At 39.5% G+C, this 23,075-nt stretch overlaps 1 protein-coding gene and 1 non-coding gene across 2 annotated transcripts; one reads left to right on the forward strand and one right to left on the reverse strand.

Annotated features, from left to right (window-relative positions):
* Positions 1-7,386: 7,386 nt before the first annotated feature.
* LOC120870299 (placental prolactin-related protein 1-like) lies at positions 7,387-20,210 on the forward strand. Its single transcript, XM_040249913.1, has 5 exons — positions 7,387-7,441; positions 15,017-15,198; positions 17,357-17,464; positions 19,219-19,398; positions 20,019-20,210. Exons 1-5 carry the CDS (start codon positions 7,387-7,389, stop codon positions 20,208-20,210), a joined length of 717 nt encoding a protein of 238 aa, XP_040105847.1.
* LOC120870666 lies at positions 12,108-12,218 on the reverse strand. Its single transcript, XR_005722865.1, has one exon. It is a non-coding gene; the product is annotated as a U6 spliceosomal RNA (small nuclear RNA).
* Positions 20,211-23,075: the final 2,865 nt, after the last annotated feature.

The following is a 23,075-nucleotide window of genomic DNA, read 5'->3' on the forward strand; positions in this document are numbered from 1 at the left end:
ATAAACTGACAACTGGACAAAATCTTAACTGCTATTCCAGATAAAACTTCCTTTTGTGTGGATTTTTTTCTTTTAGAGAGAACTTGCCTTCTAGATAGCATTCGGGTAAATAGAAACTAGACTGATATATTAGCTGGAAAAAACCCACTGTTGCAGGAAAAAAAAGTAAACAAATCATGCATCTTCTGTATACTTCAAGACCTATTTTATTAGGAGCTGGCAGCTCAGAGAGTAAAGAGAGTCCCCCTGCATACAAGAGATAGTCCAATCCCTGGTCAAGAAGATCCCTGGAAGAGGGCATGTCAAACCACTCCAGTATTCTTGCTGAGAGAATCCCCATGGACAGAGGAGCCTGGCGGGCTGTAGTCCAAGGGGTCTTCAGTCCAGGGGGGGCCGCAAAGTGTTTGACATGACTGAGCAACTACGCACAGCAAACTTCCTACGTTGACATCCTGACATTTAGAAACAGTTTCTCTCACTAGTGTGCTTAACTACAACTCCTGCTTTTCAGTGGAAGATCAAAGATAAAGGTAATATTCCATAACAGTCAAGTAATTATTTCTATCAAGGTATTTTCTGAAAGCTAAGCTAGAGAAATACACTATGGGATAGAGCAGATAATGAGAAGTATAAGAGATCCAAACATGGAAGCTGCACAACCAATGGATAATTTTCTTTTTGGCAAAAAGAATAAAATCTCAGTTTGGAATCATGTTTTATACAGAGATTTGCATACTCTTTGAAAATGTAAAGGATTGTCTACTCTAATTTTCCTTTTCCAGTTGAGAAAACCAAGCCCTAGAGAATTGATAATAAGTTTTCCAAGTCAAAGAACAGTTAAGTTAAGTTTCTGATGAGAGCCCAGTGACGGGCCTTTAGGGTCCAGTTGATTCATCTTTAGGCTGATGGGCTGGTGATTGGGGTAACAGTAATGGTACCGTCTTCAGGCTGAATTGCTTTTATTTTGGGAAACCTCTATCTTTGCTCTTATCACCCTCAAATGATCACATAAAATCCACAATCTATTGGTTTAAATGTTAATTACCTCTAAGAAAATATGTTCCCAGGTGAGCATGTCAAAGCATGTACAATTTGAAAGAAATGTACAGTTCTATGGATTATGTCACCACGTGCCTCAGAAATTGAATATCTATGCTACCTGTCCCACATTTATGACCTTGGAAGGGAAAACCATATTGAGAATTTATTTCTTTCCCCCATTTAATCACGTTCAGTGTTTTAGAGCACGCAGGCTGCTGTTACAGAGTGCCAGAGGCTGGGTGGTTTATAGACCACGTTATTTGTCACAGTTCTGGAGGCTAGAAGTCCAAGATCAGGGTGCCAGCATGGTTGAGTGAGTGAGGGCCTCTTTCAGGACATATCCCTAAATAGAAGGGATGAGCAAGTATTTCAGGCCTCTTTCACAAGAGCCCTAATCCCATTCATGTGGGCTCTGCCTCATGACCTAAGTCCCACTTCCTAAAATCATTACTGTGGGGATTAGGTTTTCAACATATGAATTTTGGGAGAGCACAAGCATTTAGACCATGGCACCCAATGAGGAGACTGACTTGTCTAAGGTAACCCTGCCGGGAACCAGCGTGAGGAGCTCCGCCCATGGCAAAGGTCATGAGGAAGGAGGCTTGGCATACTCAAAGGCATAATCAAGCCTCAGGAAACCCCCTGTTCCCGAGCACCTAACCCCAAAACCAGAGTCTATTTTATGCTCTCACCTACGTCTCTGACTTTACGGGGGGCTCTCCCCCATAACTGTTTCTCTCGGAGACAGAGTAAACGTGCAGCTCCAAGGCAATTAAAATTCTTGGGCGTGACAAGAATGTTTCAGCTTATGAACTCCTCTGAAGGTTATCTAACCCACCTGTATAAGTTCTTCCGGCCACATGTGATTGTTTACAGCCTCCCAATCTGAGAGGAACGAGATGTTTTAGACTTACTAAAGGCAAATTCTTTTGGGGAGTTAGAAATTATCAGTATAGTGGGTTGGTTAGGAATTATATTGGTGAAGGGTTTTTCATTTGTTGTGTCAATGATTGCTGCTAATTCCCTGCTCTGGGTGGGACAAGGATGTCTCAGGTCAAACCTCTCTGCTGACAGACTAGCTTGTGTGACAGGATTATCCATACTCCTGCCACATGATTGTTTACTTCCTCTCAACCATAAACAGCACAGAGAGTTTTGGAGTATTTTGAGAGTCTTAATTAGCATAGGGCTTTTTCTTATCATTGAGTCAATGATTTAATCAATGTATTTGGAATATAGAAAAGGAAATATAGTAGTTTTTGATGTTAGCAATACTAGACTTTTTGAGTTAATGAATTTTCTCTTTTGTAATAGATCACTGTGTTTTGTTATAAATCACTGTGTCCTTGTTACATAAAAATGTAACTTTATCACTATCTTAAGACTAAATAGATTTTAAGGGGAGCATTGATGAAGGGATTTTCATTTGTTGGGCTGATGTTTGCTGCTAAATCTTCCTATTCCTTGCCCGTATAATGAATATAACTAACATATAGGAGAAATAAGTATTAACCTTTAAACATGTAGGAGAAATAAGTATTAACCTTTAAGATTAATCCTGTTAACCTTGGGTTAAATAAATTCCTTTCTTGATTGTAACTGACTACACCCTCACCCAATAGGAATGCAACTCTATCTGGAGGGTGGTGTCTGGTTTAAGAAAAAACACCCTTGGAGGAAATAAGGTTTTTGGTTATCAGAAAGAAAGGACCATAGAATGTCAGCAGGTCTCACTCATGGCCAGAAGATGATGTAATATCCCTAAGACCTCCACGTGACTCTGTATTCATCCCTATGTGTAACAAAAGGTATATAAGCAAACCCCAAAATAAAGAAATCAGATCAGTTTCCAAAAGACTGATTCCACCATGTCGCTTCTTTCTTGCTCCCGTTTCTCTGGCTGAAATTCAGCCTCTTTTCTCCACTAATTCTCCTACTACACTATCCGTTTCTAATCTCTCTATATATCTGTAATTAAATATGTATTTTTCCAAAGACGCCGACGCCATCCCCACCTTTGAATTCCCTGGATCCACCGGGGCTGGACCCCGGCATAACCCAATGCCTCATCCATACTGAATGCTCTGTGGTGCTGATAGGAAGCCAAGGACAAAGGAAGCTGAATCATGACCAGTCGTCCCAGGTGGAGGGTCTGAGATGGCAAACTCCTTGATGGGTTTCACAACAATATAAGAGTGTTTCCAGGGTCTTCCTTGGTATCAGTCATTGAGCAACCCCCCCGCCCCTCTTATACATGTTCCTATTTGAAATATGAATTAATTACTGAGTTCTTAGACAAAGTACCTGTTGACCAAGATGGAAATATCACGACTATGCATATGAAGAAAAGGGCCTTTGACAGATACAAATTTCAGTGTGGAAAGTCCTCAAGACTTCATTCACTTCAGAGCGATTACAAGTTTGGGGATCTCCCAAGATCATTTTAGGGTTACATAATTAGCTAGGATGCCAAGAGCTCTCTGAAAGCTGTTATACATGTGGATATGTTTTATTCCAGATCTTTGATTTATTTTAATTCATTTTTTATTTTTAGTGCAGTATAATTGATTTGCAATGCTATAAATGTCAGTTTTTGTTGAACAGTGAATAATTTATACATATACGTATATACACTCTTATTTAGATTCTTTTCTCATGGAGCAAAAAAAGGTTCCAAATAGGAAAAGGAGTACGTCAAGGATGTATATTGTCACCCTGCTTATTTAACTTATATGCAGAGTACATTATGAGAAACACTGGGCTGGATGAAGCACAAGCTGGAGTCAAGATAGCTGGGAGAAATATCAATAACCACATATATGCAGATGACACCACCCATATGGCAGAAAGTGAAGAAGAGCTAAAGAGCCTCTTGATAAAAGTGAAAGAGGAGAGTGAAAATGTTGCCTTAAAGCTCAACATTCAAAAAACTAAGATCATGGCATCCGGTCCCATCACTTCATGGCAAATAGATGGTGAAACTGGAAACAGTGTTTGACTTTACTTTGGGGGTCTCCAAAATAACTGCAGATGGTGATTGCAGCCATGAAATTAAAAGACGCTTACTCCTAGGAAGGAAGGTTATGACCAACGGAGACAGCATATTAAAAAGCAGAGACATTACTTTGTCAACAAAGTTGTGTCTAGCCAAGGCTAAGGTTTTTTCAGTAGTCAAGTGTGGATGTGAGAGTTGGAATATAAGGAAAGCTGAGCACTGAAAAATTGATGCTTTGAACTGTGGTGTTGGAGATGACTCTTGAGAGTCCCTTGGACTGCTAGAGTATCCAACCAGTCTATTCTAAAGGAGATCAGCCCTAGGTATTCTTTGGAAGGACTGATGCTACAGCTGAAACTCCAATACTTTGGCCACATCATGAGAAGAGTTGACCCATTGGAAAAAACCCTGATGCTGGGAGGGATTGAGGCCAGGAGAAGGGGACAACAGAGGATGAGATGGCTGGATGGCATCACCAGCTCGATGGATGTTAGTCTGAGTGAACTCTGGGAGTTGGTGATGGACAGGGAGGCCTGGCATGTGGCAATTCATGGGCCACAAAGAGTCAGACACAACTGAGTGCCTGAACTGAACTGAACTGATGGGACCAGATGACATGATCTTAGCTTATTTGATATTGAGTTTTATGCCTGCTTTTTCATTCTCTTCTTTCACAATCATCAGCGGCTCTTCAAATCCTCTCTCTTTGTGCCATAAAAGTTGTATCACTCACATATCTGAGGTTTTTGCTATTTCTCCCAGCAGTCTTGATTGCAGCTTTTATGACTCATCCCATGTTGCAATTCACATAACATGCTCTGCATATATGTTAAATCAGCAGGGTGACAATATTTAGCCTTGAAGGACTCCTTCGCTAATTTTGAACCAGTTTATTGTTCCTTCTCTGCTTCTAACTGCTGCTTTTTGAACTGTATACAGGGTCTCATAAGACACATAAGGTTGGTCTGGTATGCCCATCTCCTTAAGAATTTTCCACTTTGTTGTGATCCACACATTTTGCTGAGGTCAATGAAGCAGATGCTTTTTTTTTTTTTTTTCTGGAATTGCCTTGTTTTCTCTGTGTTCCAGTAAATGTTGCCAATTTGATCTCTGGTTCATCTACTTTTTCTAAATCCAGGTTGAACATCTGGAAGTTCTAGGTTTACATAATGCTGAAGCCTAGCCTGGAGGATTTTGAGCATAACCTTACTAGCACTGGAGATGATTGCAACTGTTCAGTGGCTTGAACATTCTTTAGTACTTCCCTTCTTGGGAATTGGGAGAAGGTTGACCTCTTCCAGGCTTCTGACCACTGCTGGTTTTTCCAAATTTTCTGACACATTGAGTGGGGCCCTTATTAGCATCATCTTTTAAGATTTTAAATAGCTTTGCTGGATTCCATCACCTCCAATAGCTTTAGGGCAGCAGTGCTTCTTAAGACCCACTTGACTTCACATTCTAGAATGTCTGGCTCAGAGTGAGAAAACTACACCATTGTGATTATCTGGGTCATTAAGATTTTTTTTTTTTCTTTTGTATAGTTCCTCTGTGTACTTTTCCCATTTCTTATTGATCTATTCTGCTTTATTAAATCACAAAATACCAAAGAGTCAAAGTGATCTTGAGAAAAAAGAACAAAGTTTGAGACCATGGTTCCTGACTTCAAATATATTAGAAAGTTATAGTAATCAAAACAGAATGATTTGCTTCTGGCACGAAAACAGATATATAGATCAACAGAGCAGAATAACGAAGCCAGAAAGAAAGGCACACCCATATATTGTTGGATAGCTTATGAAAAAGGAGCCAAGAATATCCAGTGGGGAAAGGACAAACTTTTCAAGATGGCCCTGGGAAAACTGGAGAGTCCTATGAAAAAAAGAAACTGTAAATGAAACTGTACCTGTACAGTGTCAAAATTGATACAAAATACAAAATGAAATTGTACCTGTACAGTTTCAAAATTGATACAAAAACATCAATTAAAAAGGGATTAAAATGTTGAACATAAGACTAGAGCGATTAAACCCCTAGAAGAAGACATTGAGGTAATCTTCTTGCCATCAGTCTTTGCAAGGAGGTTTTGGGTTTCACACCAAAAGCAAAGGCAACAACTGCCAAAACAACAAGAGGAACCACATAAAACTCCAAAGAAAGGAACATCAACAAAATCAAATGGCGATTTACAGATTGACAGAAGATATTTCCAAATCATATATTTGATAAGGGCTTAATATCCAAAAATACATGAGACATACAACTTAAGATCAAAAAACCCCAAATAATCCAAATTTTTAATGGAGTGTAAGAAAAGTAAGAGTCTCAATAAATCTGAATATTAGACTGTAGATGAGAGATACAGCAAGGTTTTCCTTCTAGAACAATAAAAACCTGTGCCTTCTGGCACTACATTCTTCATCTCCACTCACTTGTTTGACAATTATAGTTCAATGTGTACGTTCTTCAGTCAGTAGCAACCACCCCAGAGTGAGCTATAATATGTACTAAGAACAGCCCCACTGGGGAAAAAATATCCTAATATTTGCACCCTTACTAATGAAGCATATTAAGGAAGGTAATTTCCAGAGTTTAAAACTCCATTGTTTTCTATATTTCATTTCAAAATAGAGCTACCTAGTAAGGAAAATGAGTTAAGAGACCTCAATAATATATAGATAGAAAATCATTTTAAATGGGACAATTAATGGATTATAATTTGGGAGTAATTTATTACTACTGTTGTAACTAGTCCTTTTGGATCTCTACTGCATCGATTAATAATTTATTATAAATATTAATACCAACACAGGGACCCATACTACTAAAGTTATAGTGAATAGAGAAAGACAGAATATATTACACAAGAGGTGAAAGTATGGGAAGTCAGCAATGATAGTAAAGTAAAGGGCAGTATTGCCTTGAGAGGAAGGAAGGTTCTCAAAGTTTCTTGAAACACCAAGATTGAGCCAGATGTGAGGAATTAGCTTAATTATAAACCAGAAACTCTACCAGAAGAAATTTAAGTTCATAAAAACTTTACGATGCTAAAACCCAAAATGTAAACAGAGAATAGGGTAGGGTCGGGTATAAAGACATTCAAAATTCTCCATTGCTTAGTGCATCGGGCTCTCAAGGACCACCCTCACTGAAGTCTTTCTCTATTGCTCAACCTACAGGTACCAGCATGGAGAAAGAGATAGCTCTACTCCACAGGCAGTAGATCCCTACTTTTATGGCCTCCTGGCTTTCCTTAAGAAGCAACCCATTCAGCAGATTTCCTCCATCCCATCCCATCAGGCTGACTCCATGGTCAACAGGAGTCCTCACCCTGGGATCATTCTACAATCCCCATGGCTCCAGCTCCCAGCTTCTGTGGACACAGGTGGACTTACAACCCCATCCGAGGTATGAAAGGCTGCAGCATGGCTTGTCTGTATGGTTCTCAATATGTTCAGACTGTCACAGATTAGTGAGTTCATTCCCCAACAGCTTCAAATGCCTCCCCCGTCCCAGTGGACGGCCATGGATGTGGGGATCTCTCCCCTGTGCTTCAGCTCCTTCTCCCCCCAGTACAGGCTGGTCTCACTTGCTCTCCTCCTTCTTTCCCCTTCCTCCTTGTCCCTTCTTTCCTTTGTCCTACCGAGTTCTGTATGGATCCAGATATTCCTTCTCAGTAGTCAGGGAGTCCTGCCAGTATTCACCTGGTCTTCTGTGAGAACTGCTGCATCTTTAGACATTCTTGATGCATCCGTGGAGAGAGGTGTACCCCACTTCCACCTACCCCTCTGTCATCTTGTTCACCCCAATTTGTGCATGTATTAGAAATGAGTTTCCCTTTCTATTAAGTAACACTGCCATCACCACACATGTTTAACTTTTGCTTTATGAGGAGAACACAGGTAAGTTCCACTCTCTTCAGTAGAGTCAGTCATTCAGTTGTGTCCCACTCTGTGTGACCCCAGGGATGGCAGCACACCAGGCTTCCCTGTACATTCCCGACTCCCAGAGCTTGTTCAATCTCATGATTAGATCATGAAGCTCAAACTTAGATCCTCAACTTATTAATTTGTTATACATGAAAATATGTAACCTTTAAAAATCTCTCCCTATTTGTCCTACCCTCCAGTCTTTGGCAATCATTTTTCTACTCTGAGTTCCATCTTTTGTGTGTGTGTGTGTGTGTTTTTTTTTTTTTTTTTTTTTGAGACTCCTTATAGTTGAGATCACATGGCATTTGTCTTTCTCTAAGTTTACTTAGCATAATGCCCTCCAGTTTCATCCATGTTGCCACAAATGGAAGGATTTCTTTCTAATTCTTGGCTAAATAATATTTACTTATATATGTCACATCACATTGTTTTAATCCATTCCCCTGTTGAAAGATTCTTGTTTCTATACCAAAGCTACTGTGAATAATACTGCAATGAACATGGGAATACAGATCTCTCTTTGAGAGAATGATTTCATTTCCTTTGACTATATATCCAGAAGTGGGATAATGGATCACATAAATGTTCTCTTTTAAATTTCTTGAATAACCTCCACAGAGTGTTTCCATGGGAGTTGCACTGGTATACATCCCTACCAACAGTGCATAAGCACTCCTTTTTCTCCTCATCCTCAATAACATTTGTCATTTCTTACATTTTGGTACTAGTCATTCAAACAGGTATGAGGTGATACCTGTTGTGCTTTTGATCTGCATTTCCACTGATTACTAGTGATGCTGAGCATCTTGTCATATACCTATTGATCATCTATATGTCTTTTTTGTGGGAAAATGTCTCTTCTTTAAAGATGTAGCATGCATTATGTTTATTGTATTCCAATATATGAAACTCAGTTGTCTACCTATATATCAACAGCAAGCTATCAGAAAGTGGAATAAAGAAAACAATCCCATCTACTATTGCATAAAAAAAAAGATAAAACACTTAGAAATAAATAAGCAAGGTGTTGAAAAATTTTATGCAAAACCTTTAAGGAGGTGGGTACTGGACGGGGAACACATATATACCTGTGCTGGATTCATGCTGATGTATGGCAAAACCAATACAATACTGTAAAGTAATTAACCTCCAATTAAAATAAATAAATTTATATTAAAAAAGACATTGATAAGAGAAATTTTAAAAGAGGTAAAGACATGTAAATTTAGGTTGCCTATTCAATGTGTTTCCTGAGGTAGGATTTGTATTTCTATAAACTTCCCTCTTAGAACTGCTGTTGTTGCAACCTATAGGTCTTAGATCATCATGTTTTCATTGTTCTTTGATTCTAGGAATGTTTTGATTTCCCTTATTTCATAGTAATCTGTTCATTTTTTAGAAATGTGTTTTTTAATCAACATGTGTTTTTGTTCTTTATAGTTTTTTTTTTCCCCCTATAATCAATATCTAGTATGAGAGTACTCTTGCCTGGAAAATCCCATGGATGTAGGAGCCTGGTAGGCTGCCGCCTACGGGGTTGCAAGGAGTTGGACACGACTGAGCGACTTCACTTTCACTTTTCACTTTCATGCATTGGAGAAGGAAATGGCAACCCACTCCAGTGTTCTTGCCTGGAGAATCCCAGGGACAGAGGAGCCTGGTGGGCTGCCGCCTACGGGGTCATACGGAGTTGGACACGACTGAAGTGCCTTAGCAGCAGTAGCAGTAGCAGTATCGTAGTGTTGTGGTCAGAGAAAACTCTTGATATAATTTCAATTTACTTAAATTTACTGAGGTTTGATTTGTGACCCAAAATGAGGAGAATGTTCCATGTGCACTTGAGAATAAAGTGTAATCTTCTGCATTTGGATGGAATGTGTTGAAGATATCAGTTAGGTCTGTTTGCTCTAATATTTACTTTAAGGCTTATGTTTCCTTATTATTTTTCTGTTTTGTTGATCTGTCCATTGGTACAGGTGTGGTGTTAACATGCCCTACTATAATTGTGTTACTGTCAATTTCTCCTTTTTTGTCAGTTAGTGTTTACCTTATGTGTTGAGGTGCTCTTATATAGGGTACATATATAGTTAAAATTGTTGTCTTTTTCTTGGACTGATCCCTTGATCATTTGGTACTGTCCTTCTTAATCTCTTATAATACTTTTGATTCTAAGGTCTGTTTTTTCTGATAAGAGAATTGCATATCTGGCTTTCTTTTGATTTCCATTTGCATGGAATATTTTCTTCCATCCTCTCACTTTCAGTCTGTATGTGTCTCTAGAAAAGAAGAGGGTCTCTTGTAGGCAGCATACATATGGGTCTTCTTTTGTATCCATTCAGCCAGTCTGTGTCTTTTGGTAAGAATGGAAGAAGATAATAGCAAATAAAGCAATTGATAAAGGATTGCTTTCCAAAATACAAGCATCTCAAACAACTCAGTCATCAAAAGTAAAAGCAAGAACTGCAAAAATAAACTAGTGAGACCGCATCAAACTCAAAACCTTCTGCATAGTAAAAGAAGCCATTCATAAAATGAAATGACAACCTATGGAATGAAAAAAAAATGTAAATCACATATTTGATAAGGGCTTTGTATCCAAGTATATATAAAGAGACTCATGCAACTCAGTATGAAAAGAAATCAAACAACCCAAATTATTAAATGAGCAAAGGAAGAGCAAGTGATTTGAAAAATCTGGAGTAGACTGTAGATGAGAGACGCTGTAAGTTTTTCCTTCCAGAACCGAAGCCTGTGTCTTCCTGGCATTGCATTCTTTAACTCCAATCACCTGTTTGGTAATGCAGTTCAGAGTATACATCCTTTACTCAATAGCAATCGCCTGACACTGAGCTATATGTGCTCAGAATAGCCTTATTAACTATAACAAACTAATAATTACATGCTTAATCTTGAGGCATCTAAAGTCCGCTTGATTTTCAGAATTTTCCACTCCATTGTTTTCTACATTCTATTTCAAAATGGAATCACCTAGTAAGGAAAAATGAGTAGGGGTCTTCAAGAATACATGCACAGAAAGTCATTTAAAACTGGGAGCATTACTGGATTATAATTTGGGGGAATGTATTATTACTAATACGACTGTAATTTTCTTCCCTTTAATTCTCTGCTATACTAGTGGATATTTATTTAAAATAGTAATATCAACCTAGAGCACATAGTACTCAAATTACAGAAGATTGAGAAAGACAAATTTTATGAGGCAGGAAGTGAAAACATAAAAAATTAGCAATGGTATCAAAACAAGGGGCAGCATTGCCTAGAAAGAAAGCAGAGTTCTCTAATTGTTTGGAGACAACACGAACAAACAAGATGTGAGCTAACCAGCTTAAACTGTGTACCAGAAACCGCACCAGAAGGAAATGAAGTTCATAAAAATATGCTGATGCTAAATGCCAAAATCCAGACAGTAAGAGAATAGGGCAGGGTTTATGTAGATGCTGAAAATACTCAGAGAGGTAGACATGGAAGCAAATACACTAACAAGCACCAGAAAAATCAAAGCACAAAAGGGTCTGAAAAATAAATCATAAAGGGACTTGGTAGTCTGGGTCAAAAGAATAAGAGAATCAAATTCGAAAACCAAAATATAAAGACTTGTGCACGTGATAGACCCAGAGAATGCTATGCAGAGAAAATTTAGGCCTTAGTGACCAGCGAACAGAAGCCTCCAGCATCAGGAACAAATCCCCTGGGCAGGACTCACGACTGCACTTCTGGGAACAGGCTCAGTTTCAAAGTTTCGGCACTATAAAACCTAAAAGCGAACACAGACAAGGATTATAGCTTGCTATGATACTGAATCAAGACAGTAGTGTTTGTTAGTTTACTTTTCTCATTCAACTATAAAGTTAATGAATCACTAACCAATGATCATTGACAGCATCAGTTTCTAGTCAGATCCTCTTTAGTCATACAATGGATATCTGAACCTGTTATATGATATCCAATAACAGTTTTTATAATTGAATTTATTGATGTTTAATTGAAGGGGACTTGCTTTACAATACTGTACTGCTTTCAGCCAAATATCAGCATGAATCAACCATAGGTATGCCTATGTCCCCTGCTCTTGAATCTCCTTGCCACCTTCCTTCCCATCCCAACCCTCGAAGCTGTTACAGAAAAATATGGAAAGCTTCACAAATTTGTGTGTCATCCTTGGGCAGGGGCCACACTAATCTTCTCAGTGTTATTCCAGTTTTTAAATATATGTGCTACCAAAGCAAACACATGAATAAGAATTGGGGGAATGTCATGGAAACATGTATAATATAATAGAAGTAAAGAATCGCCAGTGCATGTTTGATACAGGATCCTTAGGCTGGTGCACTGGGATGACCTGGAGGGATGGTACAGGGAGGGAGATGGGAGGGGGTTCAGGATAGGGAATACATGTACGCCTGTGGTGGATTCATGTTGATGTGTGGCAGAACTAATAAAAAATTGTAAAGTAATTAGCCTCCAATTAAAATAAATAAATTTAAATTTAAAATAAATATTTGAGATAAAACATTTTTAAAAAAGAGTTTAACAGAAAAAAAAATCATAGTTAGTCATCTATCAATAAATGATCAATTACATTAGGAATTAGGGTTCAATTCAGTTCAGTTCAGTCACTCAGTTGTGTCTGACTCTTTGCGACCCCATGAATCATAGCACGCAAGGCTTCCCTGTACATCACCAACTTCCGGAGTTAACTCAGATTCATGTTCATCGAGTCAGTGATGCCATCCAGTCATCTCATCCTTGGTCATCCCCTTCTCCTCCTGCCCCCAAGCCCTCCCAGCATCAGAGTCTTTTCCAATGAGTCAACTCTTCACATGAGGTGGCCAAAGTACTGGAGTTTCAGCTTTAGTATCATTCCTTCCAAAGAAATCCCAGGGCTGATCTCCTTCAGAATGGACTGGTTGGATCTCCTTGCAGTCCAAGGGACTCTCAAGAGTCTTCTCCAACACCACAGTTCAAAAGCATCAATTCTTCGGAGCTCAGCCTTCTTCACAGTTCAACTCTCACATCCATACATGACCACTGAAAAAACCATAGCCTTGACTAGACAGACCTTAGTCGGCAAAGTAATGTCTCTACTTTTGAATATACTATCTAGGTTGGTCATAACTTTTCCTCCAAGATGTAAGCGTCTTCTGCTATATTTACCGCCTCTTATAAAATAGAATTTATAAGGTCCAAAGTTTCATGAAGGTATTAAGCATATATTTATGCATAGCACATGTATGCATGTACAGAAATATAGGCACACAAATACATTTATGTTATATAAGCTATTATCCTCTTGCCTATCACAATAAGCTCTTTAGCTGATGAGAGAGATAGTCCCAGATTTCTCCAACTTATGTGTCTCCTTTTTGAGAACCACTTCTTTTATTTTCATCAACTAATTTTAAATAACCATTTATTTCTTAGATACCATGCCCCTTTAAAATAACTAAAAGCAGATAAAACCTAGTAAATGCTGATATCTTATCCTTAATTAAATTATCAGTCTTCTGGTAAATTGGAAAAAGAATGATGTTCAGATATCACTCAGGAGGATAAAATCTCTATTTTATCAGTTCTCTTGTCCAAACTAAATTCTTGCTCACTTTAGTCTTAATTCTGCTTACTTACAAAGGACAGACAAGAAAAGTAATATTAAAATAATGCTAGCAAGAGTCTATGATTTTATGCTTTTGTTGGCCAAAGGTAAGTCCAGGAATAATTTCTGAAATATTACAATACATCACGGAAGCATGAAGGTCTAGTTCTACTATCAAAGAGAAGATGCTGGGAGATGGTTCAAAACCTAAGCTCCATGGGTATCAGGATGTACTCCTGACCAGACAGGTAAATTTGGTCCCTAAAAAGTCAAAGTCAGGAAGAGACAGGCCTTGTTTGCAGAGCCAATGACGTTGTCTTGGATGTTGACCAGGTAATATTTTTGTATTACTATTTGGAGATTTATTTGCTATTTTCTCAAAGAAACAAATGTAACAAGAGGATTAAAGATGCACAAAAGTAGAAGAGCTGTCAAGGTGCCTAGAAGAAATGTTAGCGAGAAGAACCAGGCCCCCACACTGATAATTGTCAGAGACTGTAACAGTGAGTGTTTTATAGACAGAGCAGAACAAGTGGATAAAACCAATGTTCTAGGGTCACTGCTGTTTCTCAGTCAAAGACAAAATATTTTTCTTTTTAAGCAGAGTCATCACAGCTCCTGCTGTGGTCCTGGTTACACATGCAGACCAAGAGCCACAGGCATGTGTGATGTGACATCAGGAAGTGAACAGATGAGTGTACTGGTGCCCAGTCACCTGCATCTGCTAATAATGGGACCTGGGGAAAATCACGTGCCCTCTCCAAGTCATCACATCTTCACTAACATAACTTGATGATCATAGTGAAGATTAAGGCTATCTCACAGGGTTCCTGTGAAACACAAATTTTAAGATGTTTTAAAGCTTTTGGGAAAGTATCAAAGACATGCATGGGGTTACAAAGGTGAGTAAGCAGATCCAAGGTACAGTATCCTTTTTCTCTTAGTATTCTCTCTGTACTCAATAATAGTGATCTCTTACCCCAGTGTGATGGTATACCACACAGATAAATTGTACTTTTTTTGTCATTTCAGTGTCTAAAATTCAAGCATTAGTAGATGTAGAGTAAAAAAATTGCAAACTCCTAGAGGGCCTTGTTGCTCAGAGTCTGGAGAGTCCCAACATTAAACTGTCTTAAAAGAATGGCCTAAATACTCTGGCTCAGAATTAAGTTCCAAATGTTTGCAGAGCACAAAAGTAGTTCTGGGAGCAATTAGAAACTAAAGAGAGTAACCGACTTCTCCAACTATCTACCTGTGCAAGTATCGTCATCCATCTAAATTTACACAGAAGGCACTCCTTCTTCCCCACCCCAGCTACTATAGCAACAACTCCTGCTCAAGGCACCAGGGAAAGAGAAGGCTTCCTTCCACAGGATGGATTTGATAACCTCAGGTGACTAGATCATCTCAGAATGGCTCATGGTTTTATTTAAACAGGGTCCTGCCTGCTGCTGCTGCTGGTCATGTCAAATCTGCTCCTGTGCCAAGGCAACCCATGCCCATCCTGCGGTCCTGATGTGTTTGCCACCTCCTTGAGATCCCTTACAGACTTGTTTATCAATGCCGCCTGGCTGTCTCATGACTTCCATAACCTTTCCAAAATAATGTTCAAGAAGTTCGTAAGTACTATGTTGGTGGTGGTTTAGTTGCTAAGTCGCATCCGACTCTTGCGACCCCGTGGACTGTAGCCTACCAGGCTCCCAGAAGGAAACGTCGCCTAAGTGATGGGGCTATACTATCCTTTAAACAAGAAGGCTGCAATAACACACTCTCTCGGTCAAAGAAGCCGTCAGTTCATAAGATGTGTAAATCGAAGAAAGGATCAGTTTTGTGAAATCTCAAAGTTTCCTTAGAAGTGCAATAAAATTTTCAATTTCCTTTCATTCATTTTCTTTTTTAAATAAGCAAAATAAATGATTTTGCATTTGTCAGCCAGGAATGCCATAAAAGAATACAATAGACTCTGAGGAATAAACAACAGAAATTTATTTCCTCACAGTCCAGGGGCTAGAAGTCCAAGATCAGGGTGCCAGCAAGGTGAGGTTCTGGTAAGGACTCTTTCTTCCCAGGCTGGCTTCTCCGTGAGTCCTCACAAAGGGTGGGGGGTGGGGAAGGGAGATAGAGGAAAAGACACAGAGACACAGAGAGAATTCTCTGGTGTTTCACTTCATGAAGACTCTAAACCTATTGGATGAGTGTTCCACCCTAAGAGCTCATTTACCATTAATGGGCTTCACTGGTGACTCAGATGGTAAAGAATCTGCTTGCAATGTGAGAGACTTGGGTTCTATCCCTGGGTCTGGAAGATTTCCTGGAGAAGGGAACAGCAAGCCACTCCAGTATTCTTGCTTGAGAAATCCCATGGACAGAGGAATCTGGTGGGCTATAGACCATGGGATCCCAAAAAGTCAGAACCCTTTTCGAAACACAGTACTTTGGCAGTTAGGCTCTAACACATGAATCTGAAGAATACACATTCAGTCCACAATACTACCTGACACGAAGCACTTTTAGGTGGGACTGGGGTAAGGAAGCATATTGTTTTCTGGTCCTTCAAGGTCTCCATGGCTTTCTTCTCCAGACTCATAGTAATAGCCAATAAATGAGAAATGCTCTACAGTGAGAAGGCAATGGCAACCCACTCCAGTACTCTTGCTTGGAAAATCCCATGGATTGAGGAGACTGGTAGGCTGCAGCATATGGGGTCGCTGAGTCGGACACGACTGAGCGACTTCATTTTCACCTTTCACTTTCATGTATTGGAGAAGGAAATAGCAGCCCACTCTAGTGTTCTTGCCCAGAGAATGCCAGGGACGTGGGAGCCTGGTGGGCTGCCGTCTACGGGGTCGTACAGAGTTGGACACGAGTAAAGCGACTCGACAGCAGCAGCAGTAGCTCTGCAGTGAACTGGGTGGATGGAACATGTTAAACAAAGCTGAATCCTGGTCACAAAAATGAAAACTTGTAATTTTTTAAATCTACAAATTATTGTTTTATGATTTGCAGTGAATAGATTTCCAGCTACAATAGAAGGGGTGTTTACAATTGGAAACATTTATTCTCCTGAGGAAGGTATTTGAAAGTTGTATGTTAATCCGTTTAAGTCAATCAGGGAGCACATAATAGAGCAGACAGCTAATAAAAGGCGGTGTTAAGGTTTCTATTAAATTCACGCAGTTCTTTTCACTCACTAGATTTCCTTTCATCCTCCATTTGACTGTCCTTTTTTTTTTTCCCAACTCTTACAGGTAAACAAGAGATTAAATGGTTAAATATAGGTGCATGCATGCATTCTAAGTCACTTCAGTTGTGTCCAATCCTTGCAATCCTACTGACTGTAGCCCAGCAGGCTCCTCTGTCCATAGGACTGGCCAGGCAAGAATACTGGAGTATGCTGCTGTACCCTCTTGCAAGGGATGCTCCTCACCTAGGGTCAAACCTGAGTCTTCTTATATCTCCTGCATTGGCAGGAATATTCTTTACCACTACCGTCCCCTGGGAAGCACCCAATATTGGTACATACATACTATATTTGGTTCAAATAGTGAAAAAAAAAGATAATAAAACAGAGAAGAGAAAAGGTTAAATTTAGAATAGTTATATGTAAAATTGTTTTTTAGAGACAATGTACAGAAAAGTAGAAAAAGAATGACTTTCAAATTTTGTGTCGACCCCCATTCAAAAAAAATTCATGTCTATCAAAGATGTTAATGTTCTGTTAATGGGTTCATCTAGTGAATGCCCAACAACACTAACTAATTGCCTGATCACTTTCAGAATGAAAAATATGCCCAGGGCAAACTGTACCATATCAATGCCACCAAGAGCTGCCACACCAATGCCTTCCATGCTCCCGAAGATAGATGTGAAGCCCACCAGCTGAACGTGAGTCTTTCTCCTAGGTTTTTCACTGTTTCAGATGAGACAGTATGTAGGTTACCAGACTTCAGATCATTAGAGGTTATGGTAACTGTACATGCAGAAAAAGGTGGAGGAACCATAAGCAATTGAAGAGAAATTATATTATGCAGTTCATGAAGCATGAGCAAAATCAAGGGATGACTAAAGATTTTTAGTAGCAAGATAAATAACAGATCTATAAATTTTCCATGCAGACAACTTTAGTTCAACTAATGCATTAGGCACAGGATTGCAGCTATTATTCCGTATGTAAAACAGGACATGAATAGGAATTTCCATGTGTAAAATATAAGATTGCAAAATTCATGAATATGAAATAAACACACCCCAATTTTGAGTACTCCCTGTTACTAGTGACTCCTACTTCGGAATCCTATACTGCACCACCCAAGCCCTCGCATCTGCCTTTCAAGGCTCTCCTGATTTTGCTTCTACTTCTCTGACACCTCCTTCATTCGTCATTCTCAATGACTCCTCTGTCACCTTTTATCCTTAATTTGTAAGTTTCCCCCATAATGGCCTATAAAACATTGCTTTGCTTCTCATGGCCTCAAAAACTGCCTCTGTTCTGAGGACAACACAGTTTACATACCAAGCCTCAATCATTTATTGCAGCTCCAAATTTTCACAGTTATAATCTCTCCTTTCTGATTTCCTGCATTATCGTTCCTCCTAACATTATTTAAAATATTTTCACTTGCATCCCCCTTTAAAATTCTATCTTCTCTCTCTACAACCTTCTTAATGATACCTGCATTCTTTTCCTCTGTTAAGCTCATTAATAATGAGGGTGAACAAGTAAAGGAAAAAGGACAAAGAGGAAGAAGAGGAGGGATTGTTCAGTAAGCTTAAGTTTAAAGTTTACTGAGAGTTCCTGGCCTCACTTTTTACTCAGCACTTTATGTGCATTACTATATTTAATCCTACTCAGTTCTCTGTTCTTTACCAGTAAGACAGTTCATGGCTGTAAAGAAATCCAGCATATTAACTAGAGATTTCAGGCCCCGGGATTTTCAGGCTCAATTCTGCTAGTAGTAGTGAACTAGAGGGGAAACCCTCCATTGTGAATCCCACTGACGCTGTTACTAAAGACAATGCTGTGCCATTTTCTGCCTGGACACATGTCAAGAAAACAGAGTCTTCTGAGTCAGCAGGGGGCTGGCGTTGGGATCAGCTGAGGAGAGAAGCCTGTTTAGGAATGCCATGTCTTCTTCCTTGTCTCTTTGTTGTAATATCATAAAACAATTACTGATCAAAAATCAATACGAAGGACTCATCTGATTCATTAATACAAATGAATCACTGGGTGACACTGATGTGGGCACAAGTGGAATCCCTCTTTCCTGGGTCAGGCACTGCAGCCACGTACTGACTTGCCATAAATACTTAGATTCTCTCATGCAAATATATAAACACAAAAGAACTCACTGAGTGCTGGTAGAATTTCAGAGGAAAAAGGAAAATTCTTCATGTTATAAATTAGAATGAATCAGAAGAATCAGTTCCTAAAATAACCTAGATTTTTAATAATTCAGCAAAGTTTGAACTAACAGCTTACCTTTTATATTTTTGCAACTTTTACTGCCTTCAAAAATCTTTGCATGCACATAGGCATAACCAAAAGTTTTTTAGGTCAGCTGCTCTGAGCAAAGATCACATGTTACCAAAACCACTGTATTATGATTATTTTAATGAGACTGTTTCTTATGGTTGCTTAGAATGAAGACCTTAGTAAGTGGACACTCGTGTTACTGTACTCCTGGAATAGTCCTCTGTATCATCTAGTCACGGAGCTGCCGAGTAGGAAAGAATTGTCAGAGACTTTCCTATCAAGCGCCATGAAGATGGAGACCATGTCAGACAAACTTCAAGCATTCATAGAGAGTCACTTCAGGAAGGTGAGCATCCTGCAGAGGGCTTTCTTGCTTTGTTCATGAATGGAAGAGGTGACCTCTGTAATGCATAGGAGTTTGGAAATATCTCATTTTGTAAGAAAAAGATTCATGACTTCTATATGCTAGACTGCTACTACATAAAACAGGAGCCTAGTCATTCATAGTGACAGATTCTACTGTAAAGGAATCAGAATTTCACTGCAATTTTTGACATGGGCAGCCTTCCCTGCATTGCACACAATTCCACCAAAAGCTTGCCTCTTCCTGGGCACAGGTGCTTGAACTATTTTCAAGAGTAATAGCACTAGAGAACTGAATTTCCAAGGTCAGCATTTTTCTTTAAAGTAACCCAGGACATGTGCTATTGAGTTCCACTTGTCTTCTTCCTCTGTTCTAGTCAAATCAATGGTTGCGAGTGGGAAGAAGAAAAGAGAAATTTAAAACTAAACTGGAGTTACTTTTTAGATTTCTCATAGTTTTCTCATAAGCTGGCTCCAAAATCCATATATAGAGGGTTTTATATTTATATGTCTTCCCCAAATCTTTACTTGATAATTAGAACAAAAAAAGATAAGCAAATACTAATAAAATGCATAAGAAGTCATTATCATTTGGGTATTTAGATTATTGCTGCAGTCCTGCAGACTATGCACGATGCTGCCAGTAGCTGGTCAGGACTCCCATCCCTGACGTCCAGCGATGAAGATAGGCGGCATTCTGAAATGTATAACCTGTTCCACTGCCTGCACAGGGATGCAGGTAAAGTTGACACGTACATCAAGATCCTGATGTGCCGAACCCGCAGAACGTGTTAAATCCACAGACATCCCATCCAGCTCTGAGGTGGTCGTAATGATCTATCCCATAACAAGCTTCTTTGAAATTTACAGCTTTTTAATGCATGCTCTGTCATGGGTCTCCTCTTCAAAAATAAACACAGACTCTTTAGAGACGTCAAAATCTAAGAGGGCAATTTCTTAACATTTCTTATCTTCCTTTAAGAGTAAATCAAAAGAAAATCCACCCCTACATTTGAGAGAATGAAGCGCCTATTAAAATTAGTCAAATAGCAGAACCTGGCATTACAAAGAAGACCATTAAGAGATTATGTAAGAATCACAGCCAGTTATTCTGGGTCAAGTTATTAGAAGCAACGAATTAGACAGTTCTTCATGGTTCTGGTCATGCTACCAAGAAGACTGAATTCTCAGGATTCTTTATGAAAGCCAGCCACAAACTGTCAGCCAAATATCACAGTGTTACACCAAACAAGATAAGTGCTTTGCACTTTTGTGTAAATAGCATGAGGTTTACTGAACTGTCGAAACATTGTTAGGATGCTGTCTTAGTCCTTCTGGGTTGTTATAACAAAATATCACAGGCTTAAAACCAATGGAAATGGATTTCCACAGCATGGTCATGCAGGGTCCTTTCTGGTCACACACTTCTTACTGTATTGTCACACGGTGGGGGGGGGGGGGGGGACCCGGGAGCTCTGAGTGTCTCTTATATATAAAAGCACTCAGCTCATTGAGGAGGCTCCATGCTTATAACTCCATCACCTCACAAAGGCCCCCCCATGGATGCCATAACCATGGGAATCAGGATTTCATGATATGAAATTTCTGAGGGACACAAAGGCTGAGTCCATCGCAGATACAAAGGTGAACTGGCTCATCCTCCTCCAGGGGCTGTCGTCACCCACACTCCACTGCATCCTCATTTTCTGCATCACCTTGCAGCCATTCCACACATTCCATCACTCTGGGTTTCCCATGTCCAGGTCAGTCAAGTGTCAGCTCCATCTCATATTCAGCCTATTCAATGTTTCCCTCTCCCCTGCTGAGGCCCAGGGGACCTACCAGGAAGTGCAGATGTGTCCATTTCTGCAAGGTTCCTTCTCTCTTCCTCTCTGGATCTTCATTCCTTGGGCCATGTTGGAACAGGGTAGATGGAAACGAGATGGGAAAGTTCTGACATCACTGACTTACATGGTGCTGTTGTAGCCTTCTCTTGGTCCAGATGGACTGATCTGAAATCCCCCTGACTGACAAGTGTTTCTCTTGAAAGGTTATCCTGGTGATTTTCAGGACTTTCACAAGTTGGGGAATCCCCAAATTCATAATTTTCTTTTTAATCAGGGGAAATGTTCTGGAACCCATAGGTCCCCACCTGCAATAGTCACCAGAGCCTCTCTGTTTCCCTCACTCTGGAAGCACCATCTGGAGAAAATTAAGCAGCCCACAGTGAGCTGCCTACTAGCTGACCCACAGGAAACTCATGTATCATAAAAACTCAGAACAATTGAATGGCAGATATACTGGTGCGCATCTGTCCCCCACCTGGGGATTCTGGACAATTGTCCAAGTGGTCACATAGAAACTGAGTAGATCAGAAAGCTGGATTGAAAACCACATTACATGAGAAGTGAGATGCCATTCTCTCTTCCTTTTAGATTAACTATCCTTGTCATTAATTATCTGGCCTTACAAACCTGCCCTAGTAGGTCACTGAATTATAAAATCCCCCAAATAGACTGAGTCTCTACTGAGACTGGAGCAATGAGACTGGATTAGGGATGCTCAGCTTGTTCAACAGCCTCCAAACCACCTGGGATGAGGGCCAGTCTCTGGACTGGCTCTCCTAAGAAGTCAGTGATGTGGCTGGGCTGGTTTTACAGCATCTCAGGGCTTTAGTAGCAATTCCTGACAAAGAAAATGGGAAATCAAACGGTAGAAGTAAAAGGGGGATGAAAAGGAGAGAAGGAAGGGAAAGACAGAAGGAAGAAATACAGCAAAGGGAAAGTGAGTCTGGGACGTGGGTAGGGAAGGATGAAATGCTGTTAGAACACTTTATGTCTAAGGACCCAAATATATATGCTTTTTTTAATATCCTAAAAGCAAACATCTCAGCATTTAACAATCACTCCCTTGCCATCCAGAAAGTGTTGATTTTCCCCTCTTTTATAGATTTCCACGTAAGATTACATTTAAAGAAATGGCCCTATTATATCAAGACTAGTAACAGTGGTTCCTGAAAGGAAACAAATGAAGAAACTTTGAAGTTCGCTGACCTTATAGATTAGTAAATCACATGTCATGGGTAAAATGAGTTTTAAACTGAGGTTTAAAAAAATCTCTATTTTCCAGAAGTAGGCCCGCAAGTTGTAGAGAAGCAGAAGGTGATATAAACACACCAATTGCTATATTGCACGGTAGCATGAAGAAGAAAAAGATGTGATGCCACCACGGGGCTACAGTGGATTGAAGTAAAGCCAGGAGCCATCTGAGTGTGTCATAGGAGTATTGCAAATGGGATGGCTTTATGGTGGAGTTTTGAAATGTTGATGGGATCTTGATGTGCAAAAATAGAAAAACAGTATATCTGTCAATTCATTTAGGATCATCCTGTGAAGTAAGGATCTCTGACATCCCAGATCAAGGAAACTGAGATAATACATGTAGCATTATAAGGTATCAGTGAAAAATCAAGTCTGATAAAAACATGAGATATGTTCATTTTTTACCATTCATGTTGTATCTCTCATGATTATGCTCCCATGATACACTGTATATATTATTGTAGAGTTAGAATGGAGAAATACTTGTATGGATTTTTATGCATTAGGGAGAATCATATATTGCAAAATGGAGAGTTTGTCTTTATTCTGCAACACAATA

Source organism: Oryx dammah, unplaced genomic scaffold (assembly GCF_014754425.2).
Source record: "Oryx dammah isolate SB20612 unplaced genomic scaffold, SCBI_Odam_1.1 HiC_scaffold_11, whole genome shotgun sequence".
Lineage (NCBI taxonomy): Eukaryota > Metazoa > Chordata > Mammalia > Artiodactyla > Bovidae > Oryx > Oryx dammah.

Coding starts and splice junctions, on each gene's coding strand:
- LOC120870299 (XM_040249913.1), top strand. CDS start 7,387: ATGGCTCCAGCTCCCAGCTTCTGTGGACACAGGTGGACTTACAACCCC. Junction 15,199..17,356: donor AAATAATGTTCAAGAAGTTC/GTAAGTACTATG, acceptor GATCACTTTCAG/AATGAAAAATATGCCCAGGG. Junction 17,465..19,218: donor GTGAAGCCCACCAGCTGAAC/GTGAGTCTTTCT, acceptor ATGGTTGCTTAG/AATGAAGACCTTAGTAAGTG.